This window comes from Vulpes vulpes, chromosome 14 (assembly GCF_048418805.1).
Source record: "Vulpes vulpes isolate BD-2025 chromosome 14, VulVul3, whole genome shotgun sequence".
Classification (NCBI taxonomy): domain Eukaryota; kingdom Metazoa; phylum Chordata; class Mammalia; order Carnivora; family Canidae; genus Vulpes; species Vulpes vulpes.
In genome coordinates, this window is record NC_132793.1 from 85333 (window position 1) to 98878 (window position 13546).

Here is a 13546-nt window from a genome sequence, read left to right on the forward strand (position 1 = left end):
AGCACCTAAGCACACGCGTGCCTCCTGCTGCCTCGGGACCACTGGGGCCACAAGCAGGCAATGCTCTGAGGGGCACCACATGTACCCACTCTTCTCCCCTGGTTTAGGGGCCCTTCTTGGGGTGAGGTGTAGGCAGGATGGTCGGGAAGGAGCTGCTGCTGGCGCTTCTGGGCAGCAGCAGCCCTCAGCGCCTCTCAGACAAATCCCTGAGTAATCCCAAGGGGTGGGGCCAGATGCCTTTGGGAGGACAAGGCAGGGACAGCCTGTGGGTGTCTGCAGCCCGGCCAGAGCGCTGGTGACAGCAGCACACGTCAGACTCTGTCCTGCGTGCCCAGAAACGACCTCCTGGCTCTGCCCGTGGGAGGCCCCCACTCAGGACACGAGCACACGCATGCACGCACACTCACACACCCGCGTGCACACCCGCGTGCACACGCAGCCCCAGAGGCATTTGGGAAGGCGGGCCCCTTTGGTTCTCTGGCTCCTTTCGCTCACCTGAGGATCCGATCTGAATTGGAGCTATTCTTGGAAGGATCTCCCGTTTGCGGCTGTTGTTTCTCATGAGATTTGGCTAATTTTTCAGCAGCAGCAATGGGACACCCAGACAAACTAGGGAGAAGGCAAAGAGGACAGCTAAGCAGTGCCCCCAGACAGTGATTGCAGTCCAGGCCGGGTACCCCGCAGACCCGGGCTCTCTCGCTCGCCTCCAGCCCCGAGAGTAGCAGCGGCCCCATCCGTTTCTGTCTGGGCAAACTCTAAGCAGTGACACAAAGCCGAAGTGTATCCTCAGTGCCCTCCCAGCCCTGGGCAAAGGCACGTCCGCTGGGCAGGTCTGGGCCACGGCCTGCCCCTCCTGGCCAACCAGGCTACACTCGGGACCTGTCTCTGGCTCACGCTCCGTCAGCCGACTTGGGGAAGCCCACAGGCCACACAACCTGGGTGCTGACCCTGGGCATGTGGCCTCTACCAGGGCATGCGGAGGCCCAGGCCCTGCCCAGGAAGCACCCCACCTAAGACATCCCAGGAGCACCTCCGTCTGTCAGGATTAAGCTGCCTGGCTGCTGGGGAGGTGACCAGTCACAGGGTCGGGAGTCTCAGGAGTTTGGCCTCTTCTCAATGAAGTGACCTCAGCAGCCCTAGCAGCCTTGGCGAGGCCACATCCCTTCAACGCCACACTCCCCGAGGTGCTTGGGCCAGGTGTGGAAATACAGTCGCCTCTTGCTGCGGAAGACGGCAGGCTGCTAAACGGTGGGTGCACCCTGACAGTGTCGCTTCTACCTGGACCACAGCCCCCGCAGGACCGCCCAGACCTTGGTCCTGGCCAGCAGAGGCCCACCGCGGGCAAGAGCCAGCGCAGACGCTTCCCAACACTGGCAGGACGCTCAGCCTCCCCCCAGCGTTCCTGTGGGCAGTGGGCCTCTCCGAAGGGCACATACCCATCCTTCGGGCCACCCTCTGGTCTCTCGGGACCCCCACCACAGTGACCACGTCTGGGCACCGTCTTGACCCCCACCAGGAGGCCTTGACCTGGCACCAGGCCCCGCCCACCACAGCCCCCGCCACCCCGGCTCGGCCCAAGGGTACCTTCTGTGCGTGTTGCGGTTGCTGTTCACGTGGCCTTGGCCCGTACAGCCCGGAGTAGGGCACTTCAGCACGTTCTCATGCATGGCCAAGACTGGAAGAGAACCAGCGGGACGGCGACCGTGAGCACAGCCGCAGGCCTCAGCCCCGCCAAGGCACGTCCCCCCACCGCAGCCCTGCCCCCTGGGCAGAAGCCAACTTAGCTTGAACCCCTCGGCTTGCCCCGGGGTTCGCCCTTTGTTTTTTTGTTTTTTTTTTTTAATTTATTTATTTTTATTTATGATAGTCACAGAGAGAGAGAGAGAGAGAGAGAGAGAGAGAGAGAGGGAGAGACACAGGACACAGGCAGAGGGAGAAGCAGGCTCCATGGATCGGGAGCCTGATGTGGGATTCGATCCTGGGTCTCCAGGATCGCGCCCTGGATCAAAGGCAGGCGCCAAATCGCTGCGCCACCCAGGGATCCCGGGATTCGCCCTTTGAAGTTGGTGCTGCAATTCCTGCCTCTAGCCCAGAAGTGAGGACAGGCCTCCTCGTGGCCTTGAGGGCACCGATGGCTGGTCTCCCCAGCCTGCCAACCCCGACCTCCCCCTCTGTGCGCCTGCGTGTGTGGCAGGCCTCCTGGGGTCCCGGCGAGGGCTGCTGTCTCAGGGTACATAACTGGACACACACCATGTCCCCCGCCTCATAGGCCTCAAGCTTGGGCATCTGGACTGTGCCAGTGCGAGGGGACAGGACCCTGAGTGACCATGTGTCCGCGTGAACATCCACCGAGCCCAGGGACGGCTGCACTGTGCACAGCTACTCACTCTCGGGGGGGATCCTGTCCTTGTGGGGGCACCCAGACAGGCTGCGGTGGTGAGGGTACAGCCCCGTAACGTGGCCGGTGCCGTCACAGCCTGGCGTTGGACACTTGATCTCACGCTTCTCAGCTCTTGAGGGATCTAAATACACAAGATGCATCGGTTAGAGAGGAGCCAAGGGCCGCACGGCGGGGGCCGAGGGGGGAGATCGGGACAGCCGTGATCCTCCGCCCCAGGCAGCCGGAGAAGAGATGGCCAGACCGCCCAAGAGCCCGAGGGGGCCTGGGGGCTAGATAGTTCTGGGCAGCGGTCCTCATGGAAACCGAGGCTGTCCAAAGTGTCCCCCTAGCAGGATGTGCAGCATTTTAAAGAGGACGCCCCGGGGGGCAGCCGGCACCCGCGCACCCTGCTCCCGCGGAGATTGTGTGAGTCTCACTGGCTCCGTGGGGGGGGGGGCGTGCCTCCGAGAGCCCCCATGCCTTGAGGTCCAGCCTCTGCATAGAGAGGTGAGAGATGTGACACGTTCCTTGCCTGGACGTGTCCTTTGGATTTGACAAAACAAGGACAAAAACGGATGCTAACTTGCCCGAAGCCGCACGACTATGAAAAGCACGGGCAGGAATGTAAACTCAAATGTCAGCTGCTGATCTCATGTAGCTTCTGTGGGCCAGGAGGGCCACTGAGTGTGGGTGACGATCCCCAAAGCACGGCCGATGTCCCACAGAAAGTCCTAGATGGAGCCATGGCCTCTGGGAGAGTGTGGAGGCCCCGGCCACACTCTGCACTCCCACCCCAGGTAAGCCCCTAGGGGCTCCAAGGGCAGGACGCTGGCTCCGCCCTCCAAGTTCAAAGGGGTAGGAAGCTGGACTTTGGCCATCGTGAGCCCCCCCTTCCTGAGCGCCCACCGCCCGCCGCGCACGGGCTCTCCCGGGGCTCACACCGGCTCAGCGCCCCAGTGTCCGCCCAGCCTCTCCCACTGCCTCACCCCGAGGCTCTGTCCCCTGGCTCCATGCCCTCGACTCTGTCCCTGGAAGCAGGATACCCTGCATCTGGGTCTCCCAATGTCCATTTCCACGGGTCTGAGTCCTCCAGCCGTGCGCTCAACAGTCTCCCACCACCGTCTGCCCTGATCTGGGAGCCCCAGAGTGACACCCCACAGAGGCCCCAACACCTGTCCATAGATTTGTGTCACCTTTGCCTGGTCTGCTTGCGTCCACGTCCCCTCAAGACCTTGCTGGTCTGAATCTGAGCTCTCAGGCCGCTGTCCCCGACGTGTGTGCCCTTGGCCGCTATCCTCCGGGTTGAAACAATGTCCTCATCTGTGTCCCCTCGGCTGTGTCCCTCGGTATCTCACATCTGACTCATGTGAGTATTCACAGAAAATCTGTGCCCTGCGTCCCTACCTACTTACCACCTGGGCTTCCCCAGAGCTCACCCGGGGCTCCCCATGCCCCAGGTGCGTCTCTCCACAACCAAGGCAGGCTCCCAGGCTGTGGCCGAGCTGCTGTAGCCCGCTCACCGCCCCTCGGGGCCTCCTCCTCCCACCCGGAGCTCTGTGCCTCTCTCTAGACCACCCTATGGGGGCAGCGTCAGTCCTTCTCCTCGGTATCAACAACCAGCCTGTGATTATGTGTCTGTTTGTCCTTTTCTGCACCTGTTGGCCCTGCCCCCAGCCTGTGAGGGACTCTGGCCCGCCTCTCCCCCAGCCTGCATCTCCACACCTGGGGGGCGGGGGGCGCTACCTGATGCAGGGAGGAGGAGCAGGTGCGCAGGGAGGATGCGGGGAGGAGGGCCCGTGCGCAGGGCCAGGCCACCAGCCCTACCTTTGCTGCAATAGTTCTTCCGTGAGGCATCCAGGGGCCTGGCCACCTTCCCTGGTTCTCCGGGGCCCAGCTGGCCCTGCTCGGTGGGTGGGCAGCCCGGCTCACAGACGGCTTGCACCTGCTCGGCCTTCAGGGCGATGGCCTGCTCCAGGAGACCCAGGTTCCCCCGCGTCATCATGTCGTACATCTCCGACTCGTCCGTGACCGCAGACTTCTGGGAGCGTGAGTCTTCGTCCTTGCCGTCGTCAGAACGCACCTCTACTATGACGGAGTACTCGGGCTTGGGGCTGGGAGATGCTGGGTGCCGGAGTTCAGGGGCCTTCTGGGTGGGGGCATGGGGGGCATCCTCCTGGCAGATGACGTCAGGAGCAGGGACCTCCTCCTCCTCCTCCTCTTCCTCCTCCTCTTCCTCCTCCTCCTCTTCATCTTCCTCCTCCTCCTCTTCTTCCTCCTCCTCCTCCTCTTCCTCCTCTTCCTCCTCCTCCTCCTCCTCCTCTTCTTCTTCCTCCTCATTACCCAGGGCAACTTTCATCTTGCTGGACTCCTCCCTGGCCACACCCTCCACAGACTGGGGACCCGGCTCCTGGGAGCACTCCCTGCTGACTTCCACGACGTCCTCTGTGTCGTCTGGACGGATGAACACGTCCTTCTCCCCCTCATCACTGGTGGCCTCTTCCTCAGCCTCTTCCTGAAGCAGGTGCACCACAGCGGGGCCCGGCTTGGCCCCCTGGCCCAGGTCCTCCCCAACGAGGGTCTCTACGGCGATCTGGCCCAAGTTTAGAAGAGAAGTGGCAATGATCTCCTGGTAGCTGCTGTAGCTGCCCTTGGCGGGGCCCGCGGAGCTGCCGATGGGCTTGGATGCAAAGTGGGACTTGACAGGGCTCCTTCCTGCACAAAATCAGAAACATGTGGGAGCTGCGCAGGGGGGCCGCACCCCGCACAGCACAGCCTGAGGACACGCAAGCCCCAGAAGTGGACCGTGGCCGTTGGTGCCTGCGCCCTGCCTGGACCTGGGCGCACTGTGAGCTAATTTTAGGAGACAGCCAGGCTAGTCGCTTCTGGTTTTGTAGCTGGGAAATACTCTGCTATTTTTTGTCAGCATCTTACCCTTATGTCTACTTTCTCAAATCATAAAATGGAACTTAAAGAATACGACAGATTTTTAAGACTGCTTCGCAAATACAAAGCAGAAAACGAATTTGTGTTTTTAAAAGACACACATGTAGAGCTCTTAACTGCCATGACTATGGCGTTGCGGGTGCTGAGAACACACAGGCCCTGTGGGATGGTGGACAAGGACGGCCAGGGGGCGGGAGCCAGCCCTGGGCCGCCCATTCCAGGAGGGGGCCAGCCAGGGCCGCACCCCGAACCCCAAACTGCCTCCTCTATAGGAAAGCAGGCAAGCTGGTCCTTTCTACCTAGAGCCCGAGGGACCGCGTAGCCCTTCGAGCACCACCCGACACCCCCGGGAGGGAGCCCAGTGTCAGGACTCTCCCTGAGGATTGGCTCCACCATAGAAGGCACCCCTGGCTCGGACACGGCACATGGGGTCGGGCCTCGGTCTCAGCGCCACCCCCAGGGCTCCACGGTCTGCCAGGCTTGGGGACATGCACGCTTCCCTCTGCGAACGTCTGGGTGCCCCACAGGGAAGCCGGGGTCCCAGGCACCCTGCAGCCCCATCCTGCCCCGGCTCCCCCAGGGCCTGCTGAGGCCCGGCCCCGCGCACATGCACAGCCTTCGGCCGTCTGTCCGGCGTCTCTGTGTGCACAGTAAGGGGCCCCAGGCCCTCAGGCGCCCCGCTCCGGCCCCTCTCCAGGAAGCACCGCCGAGCATCAGGACAAGCCCTCGCTTGTTCTCGGGAAGGGCTTCCTCGCGGCCCTTTCACTGACTGGGGCGGCCCTCCCGCGCACAGGCTGCGATTCTCCAGGGCCGCACTAAGCACCCTTTATTTCGGGGGAGAAAGAGCCACAAAGCACCTTCAGCTGGCTCAGGACGATGAATCTCCTCCTGTCCTGACATTTCAGCCTCGTCCTCCTCCAGAGTTCCTTCCGATTCATCTGAAACAGAGGCGTCCTTCACCTCGGCATCCTCGCTGCCGTCGGTGTCCACGCTGTAGCCCTCGTCCAGAGCCAGCTTCAGGGGGTGGGACTTCCGCTTGGACACCAGGTGCTCGGCCTGGGCACCCTCCAGCTTCCTCTTCTTGGCCAGAGGGCAGCTCTGCAAACTGGGAGGAAGGGGGCCAGGGCCACCCTGTCAACACCCCCTGGGGGCCTCTGCCCACTCTTCACCCTCTGCAGCCAGTACCCGGTTCTGAAAGTTTGCCTGTACGCCCACCACCATCCCTGCACTAGATGCCCCATGCTCACATGGGGCAGGTCGAGGTGGTGACAATTTTACATGAATTGTCCATATTAAAAACTCGCAATGTGCTTTAAATTGCATTTGCTTCCTCTCTCGTAAGACCCAACCTCAGTGGCCCTGTCCACACGCTCCCTCGTCGGGAAGAGGACGGGACTGGCCCGGGGTCAACTGCAGCCTGCGGCCTCCCACCAAGCAGGTCATCAGGATGCCCCGGCCCTCCCTCCTGCACCTCCAGGCCCTGCACACCCTCACACACCTGCACTCAAGCTGGCTGCCCCCCGCCCAGGATGACAGCAATGACAGCCAGGTGGCAGCTCATCTGGTTCACCTCAACGTGTGGCAGGTCTGCTCTAAGCTCTCCCCACGGACTCATCCAGCCTTTAAGCCCCCAATAGAGAGACCGCGGCATGACACGCCAGGGCCATGTTAGCTTCAGCAGCCACAGGCAGAGATGGAAGGTTCTAGACCTACAGTAGGGCCCGGAGAAGGAGAGGGTCTCCAACACCCCGCAGCCCAGCCTCCCTCCCAGGAACCTCCTTACCTGCGGTGCCTGGAGTACTTGCCCCGAATGTGTCCTGAGCCGGTGCACCCTGGGGTGGGGCAGCTGGGGGGGGAGACAAGCAGCAGGGGTCACTCGGGGGAAGGACCCGCCCACCCCAGACCCTCACCCTGGGGAGCAGGAGATTGTCTCCAAACAGTACATCTCAGAATGGCTGCTTACAGTTTGCTAAAAATTAATGAAATAACTCACCCCATTTAAATAAACGAATGGCTCATTACAATTTTATGAGTGTGTTTAATTAAAGATCTGTATGTATGAGATCAAGACTTCCAACATCAGCGGCTCCTAGACGGCTTCTTTTTTCTGTGAATAAGTTTTTCCCACTGCAGGCAAACTGCCACCAGGCTTCCAAGCTGCTGGGAAACAGGACCCTCTGCGGAGCCCCCAGAACCAGCTCCTGAGGCTGGCCCAAGGGCAAAGCAGAAGAAACCTGCTTCTCACGGCCATCGCTGTGCTCTGAGGCTCTCGGGCCCTGCCAGGCGCATCCAGGCAGGAGCGGCTCTGAGTACACATGCAGGCCTGGCCCAAGCTGTAGGCCCCCGCTGCAACCCTCCTGCAGAACCTGCACCCTGGTGCACGGAGGTGAGGCCGGGAGGGCCGATGACCCAGGGGCTACACCTAAAAAGGGCGGAGGTGCTGCTGGGCCTCACACAGCCTGGGAGCCAGCAAGTGCCCAGGGGATGAAGGTGAGGCCCCGGGGAATTCCTCACCCTCCACCATCAGCCATCTCCCCATCGAACCAAACCACAGAAAACTCTAGAAACTTCTGATCTTGGGCACAGGGCATGCCACCTAACCCACTTCTCCTAGAGTCAGCTCCATGTGAGGCCAGGGTCCTGGGGGCCGCTGAGCATGTCCACAGACCACAGACCGCAAGAAGCGGACACCACCTCATTTCCAGAGCGGCAAACTGATACCCAGAGAGATGAAGAACACATGGGCGGTCGCCCAGAGGAGGCCGTGCCTGAGCTCCTCGGAGGGGCCATGCCCAGTGCCCAAGATGGGAAGACCTTGGTTTTCACAGGCTTGGCGTCGCAGAGCCTGAGCTCCCCACTTCAGCTGGGGTGTTCCCAGATCCTGCGAGGTAAGAACAGGGTAGGCCCCAGAAAGGGCACGGCCCCCGACCTCTGTCTAGACACGCCGGATGGTCTCTAAGTTGATTGATCACGGGCCTGACTGCAATGCACTGAGGGGCTCATCTGGCCCCGCAGGTCACACCCACGGACGCGTCAGGGAGAAGCAGGTGGTCTGTGGACGCAGAGCCCCGCCCACCCCGAGCTCAACGCGGCTTGCGGGGGAGCGGCGGCCTGCGGGGGAGCGGCGGCCTCCGTGGAGCCCTCCCAGCTGGGGCCACCAAGGCCGATCTCAGGGCTGGTGTCCATGTGTTTAAGAGGAAGAAAGGAAAGGACGAAGAGGGAGAGAGGACGGAGGAGCGGGAGGGAAGACGCGCCCATTTTATTGTGGGTTTCCTTTCCAGACAGACAGGACTTACCGCTGCCCCCGGCCTGTCTATTCTGAAATCTCTGCCCCACGCTTGCTTTCTCTCTCTCAAGAGCTAGCTTTGAGACTTTTCACAAAAGGTCCTTGTTACTGGGGATTTGAAGCCGAGGTCCCAATTAGCCGATTAATCACTGAGTTAATCAGGCAATTATGTGACAGCTGCTGTGGAGTCCTGTAGGCCACTGGCACTGCCCCGGAACACGTCACCAGCCCCAAGCCACACCTCCACCCACCAGTTCAGAAGAGCTCTGGCCTCCAGCCCAGAGGGCAGCAGGACAGGCTGGGAGCCCATGGGCGAGGAGCAGGTGAGGGCCCCTCTGGGAGAAGAAGCCGGAACCCCCGCACCCCTGCTCTGCACACAGCAGCGGGGGGACGTCCGACGGAGGCCCCGTGAGACCTGGCCAAGGCCCGGCGGCCACACGACCAGCAGCCCTTGCCTCACGGCCCAGTGTTCCCTACAAGCACCCCCAGGGCAGCAGCTCTGGTGCCCTCGGGGGCTCGGAGCCAGAACCAGCACCAGCTCCAGGCCCGGGAGCCTCTCCCCGCTCGGATGAGGCACATTCGGCCAAACCCCTCCCTGGACTCCCCAGGGGCCCCGGAGTGTGGCAGGGACAGGCCGACAGCAGGGCGGCTTGCCGAGGGCCTGCTCGCACTCAGCACCGCCGGGGGCCGGGGACCACTCAGGTCCAGGCACAAACAGCGGGCGTGAAGGGAAGTCCAGGCCGAGGCCAGGAGGGGCCAAATCCCCAGCGGAAGCCGCGCGCCCAGCGAACCCGAACCCCCCCGGTCCTGTCCCCAAGGCAGGAGCCAGCCACTGAGTCACCGGCGCGGAGGGGACGCTCCGCTGAGGCCACGTGGCTGAGAGGGAGCCCGATGCAGGCGCCCTGCATGGGCAACTCTGTTCAAACTTAGGGGCAGCCCGACAAAGGGGTCGGGCGGCCGGCATCCGGGGCAGGGGTTGGGTGCCCCACCTTCCCGCCAGCCTGCGCGTCCGACGGAGCCTCTGCAAGGCTGCACGACGGCAGGTGGCATGGAGTAAGGGACAAATGGCAGTGCCCACCCGCTCTTCCTCGTGCGAGGGAAACAGTGCCGGGTCCCTTCACTTTCTGGCGGGCGCTTCGAGAGAAATCCAGGGCCTGAGAGGCAAAGTGGGCTGCAGAGGGGAGAGGGAAGGGAGCCCGGCCTGCTCCTGGTCGGCCTGCTGCTCAGCTCAGCCCGAGGCCGTGCCACTGCCCCGAGGGCGCGCAGCCTCCTGGAGGCCGCCCGAGGAGGGGGCCACACCTGATTCCGGGACCCCGAGGCATCGGCCCCCATCCACGCAGCGGCTCCCCCCAGGAGGGCTGCACCCTAGCTCGGCCCTCCCTGCCGGCGACTCACGCCAGGACATTGCTGTACCAGGTCACAGTGCGTGTCCCCTGCGCTGGCACCCAGGCCATCAGCTCCCCAGGACCAGGGTCTCCGCTGCTCGTCTGACCGCAGCCCAGCGCTGGGGGGGGCGGGATGGAGCCCGGCCCGCGGCACCTGCTGCGGCTGACACGCACGGGGAGGAAGGGCGAGAGCGGCCAGCGTGCCGCAGCCCACGTCCCCGCTGTCGCTCACGGTCAGCAAGCGGCTGTGGCCACGGGAGTGACCGTCCGGGCAGAGCATAGACTTCTCCGCTTTACGCCAAGCCGCCGTTCCCCAAAACACGAGGAAGGCTGAAGACGTAGTTGCTAAAACATTAGACATCGATGCATCTGTCCCTAGTTTCCCCTTAAAAACCGTAACAGTCTATTCCCAAGTACGCAGATTGAGGCCACGCGGCGGACGGAGGCGCGCACACAACCCCCGCGGACCAGCCCCCCGCAGACTGCTCCAAACCAGTTCTGTCTCCAGAGGCATTTTTGCTTCTGCTGTTTCAAAATTACAAGAGAGAAGCTCGCTCTTCGGATCTGCCTTTGCAAGCTCCTGGGTGGCTTCACCTGTCGCCCAGCCCCTCCCTCCACTGTCCTGAAGACGCCCCCCTGCTGAACACGTGGCCCAGGGGAAGAAGCACCTCCTCCTGGAAGCCCCTGGCCCTTTGAGCACCTACTGGCCCACCGGTCAGAGGGCGCCCGCTGGCGCCAGCGGCCACCTCCCCTCCAGGGAGCCTGTTGGGGGGCCTCCCACTGGCCTGGTTTGGCCGCCCTGCACCCTGTGATTTAGGCCGGGCTCTGAGCAGTACAGTGTGTGACCCAGCTCCTTGGTCAAACGTGAACCCTCTGAGACTCAGTTTCCCCACTTCACACACGGGGTAATAACAGCACCAGGCAGCGCCTCCTGAGAGCGAAACCATGCTGTGCAGCCACTGCCAAGCCCATCACAAGCCTGGGAGTCTGGCCTCCTCTGTGCCCCATCCCTTTGTCCCCAACGTACAGCCTCAAAGGTTAGAGGGACACGGGGACACTCTGGGGTCCTCTCATTTTCCTGATTGGCAAAAGCCACCCATCAATAACTCCAGTGCTGGTCCCAGACCTGTCCAGTTTAGTGAGAATCTTTCCTCCAAAGAATTAGGAAGCCCTGAAGCCCTGGACGTGCACAGCGATGTGAGAAGGGCTGCCCAGGCCTGGGGCGGACGGAGCAGGGAGGGAACTGCACTGACCCCAGAAACTTGAATGATCTGTTAGACCCCAGCTGGGGGTCTGGAAGCTCACAGAAGGCCCCCGGGAGTCGTTGTCACCCTTACCGCCTGGGGCCGGGGGCTGGGGGGCGGAGGGCTCAGTGCTGTACTCAGCCCCAGAGCTGCTATGGGAATGACGGTGGGCTTGGAGCCCTTCTGTCCCCCAAGGACAAGTCCCAAGCAGGTTACCGCAGCTGCAGCCAAGCCTGGCTTCCTCTCGTGGGGAGTTGGTGAAAATCAAAGGGTGCCCCTGAGGCCCACCTGACTTGCCAGGTCCCTCAACAAGCACCACTTCCCTTTGTCCTTTCAAGCTGGAGCCAGAACACATTGGCATAGCCCTTCAACCCACAGGTGGGGGACCAGGGGGCGGTTTTCTTTGCCGGTTACTGGGCGTCATCAGCACTAAGCACCAAGCCTGGCACCAGAAGGGCCCAGGTCCACAGAGTGTGAAGTGCAAAGGTCGTGTGGGTGGTGCTGGGACCCTGACACACAGACACTGGCCATCCCCCGGCTGCAACCCCAGGGCCAAACCCAGGACAGAAGCCGGCAGGTGACGGCAAGTGCACCTCTGGGGACAAGAGCCCGGCCCCTCCTGCCTTGACCCGGCAAATCCCCATGGTGGGCTGTCCTCCCTTCCTCCCCAGGATGCTCGTGTCCTGGCGAGGCAGGCGAGGTGTGACCCAGAATCTAGAGCTCAGCCACTGAAGACCCCCAACGCACAAACCTCTGTCTGCGTCTGGAATCAGTGGGAGACATGGGACCTGGGCAGCCTGTTCCCTCGTCTCTGGCCACATGGGGCCTCCAACCAGCAGACTCAAACCTCTGTGGGAGCCCACTCCACGGCACCTCGTGGCCGGCCGGGGACCGTGCACACAGTCAGGTCCTGGTGGTGACCGGGCGCGAGAACGCCCGTGGCCCTGATCGAGGCTGGCTGCGGGGTGCGGCCGGAGCAGAGGTGGGAGAGGGCAGAGGCCAGGTGAACACCGCCGGGCTCGAGGCAAGGGCTCGGGAGAGCGGGAACGCCCCGTGTGGGACGCTGGGGGTGCTCAGGGTCACAGGCATGCGCAACGCCGGGTGCTAGCAGAAAGCCTTTCTTACCTGAGGTCGGCACCTGTGGGCTCTGGGGGCACTGAGTGAGAGAAAGAGAAACAGGGAAACACATGTGGGAGTCCGAACAGAAAAGCCACGTTGCCCTCACGGCACAAATGGAATAAAAAGTGGAGGCAATCCCAGTGCAAACTGAACCCCTCCTCCTAGAATGTCCTGCAGGGTTCCCCAGAGGCCCCCGCGAGAGGCTGGTGGTTCTGCAGAGTGGGCCCCATGCCCACTAATACGAGCTGTCCGGGCTTCGGGGCCAGGGCAGTATCTGCTTCTCTAACTGCAGCTGGAAGTCAGCTTCCAACAGGAAACTCAGCCCAGCAGATAAGGCTGGACGGAGAGAACAGATGGGCCACTCAGCTGGGCCCTAGTGACGGGGCACAATGCCCTGGGGTCCGACTGGGCAGCTCAGCTGAGAAGCTCAGTGCTTGTGGTTCCACATGTGCTCATGGGGTCCGGGGGGTGAGGCTGGCCAAGCGGTCAGGGGGCCTTGGCTCCCTGGCCTCCCACCCCACTGCGACCGGCGTGCTGGGAGGGCAGGAGGCTGGGGGCAGAGGGCTCGCAGCATTCTGACTCCAAATAGAAAGATCTCCCGACTGAGCTTTGCCTTCCCCACTCGGTGGAGCCATCTGTCTCCTGTCACCACCCCAGGCAGGCTTGTCGGGACCCCAAAGCAGACACCTCAGGCACCTGAGGCTGAAGAGGTCCAAGGCCACCAGACACCACGGACCCCAAGTGCCCAGCGCACGGGGAGGAGCGTCCCAGGGCCTGCTCGTCAGCGGTTCTGTTCTCGCTGCTTTTAAGGCCTGGGACCCCGGGCCAGAGCCGACGGAGGGGGCACTCACCTCGGACGGCCTTGGAGCGCGTGCGAGCCCGCTTATCCTCATTGTCCAAGCTCATCTGCAAGCAAAAACAACTGCGATGTTCACGGAGACCCAGCACAGAGCCACCCCTCCGGGGCTGCGCCGGACCTCCAGCCATCGTCTGGCTCCAGCTCTGCTGGGGACAGTGAGTCTGCGACAGAGACGCAGGGAGTGGGCTCCTGGAGGGGAAGGCCTGAGGCCCAGAGCAGAGACCCCAAGCCCCGGGTGTTCCCGCGGCCTGCTCCCAGCCCTCCCACCTGGCGAGGAACCCAGGCAGGAGCCCCGCCCCGCCCCCTCCATCCTCAGGGGTGGTAGGGTTT

General features: G+C 62.8%; 1 protein-coding gene across 18 annotated transcripts in view; it reads right to left on the reverse strand.

Annotated features, from left to right (window-relative positions):
* Positions 1-13546, reverse strand: part of MYT1 (myelin transcription factor 1) — a 62382-nt gene that overhangs the window by 23174 nt on the left and 25662 nt on the right. For 12 of the 18 annotated variants that reach the window (XM_072735255.1, XM_026014999.2, XM_072735254.1 and 9 more), the window contains 8 exons: positions 13209-13263; positions 12364-12394; positions 7107-7169; positions 6181-6428; positions 4205-5092; positions 2388-2522; positions 1585-1675; positions 496-609 (listed from right to left, as the gene is read on the reverse strand). In XM_072735255.1, coding sequence (XP_072591356.1) covers positions 496-609; positions 1585-1675; positions 2388-2522; positions 4205-5092; positions 6181-6428; positions 7107-7169; positions 12364-12394; positions 13209-13263 — 1625 coding nt within the window. The remainder of the gene's footprint in view (positions 1-495; positions 610-1584; positions 1676-2387; positions 2523-4204; positions 5093-6180; positions 6429-7106; positions 7170-12363; positions 12395-13208; positions 13264-13546) is intronic. The other 6 variants (XM_072735261.1, XM_072735263.1, XM_026015001.2 and 3 more) reach the window with 1 other exon arrangement.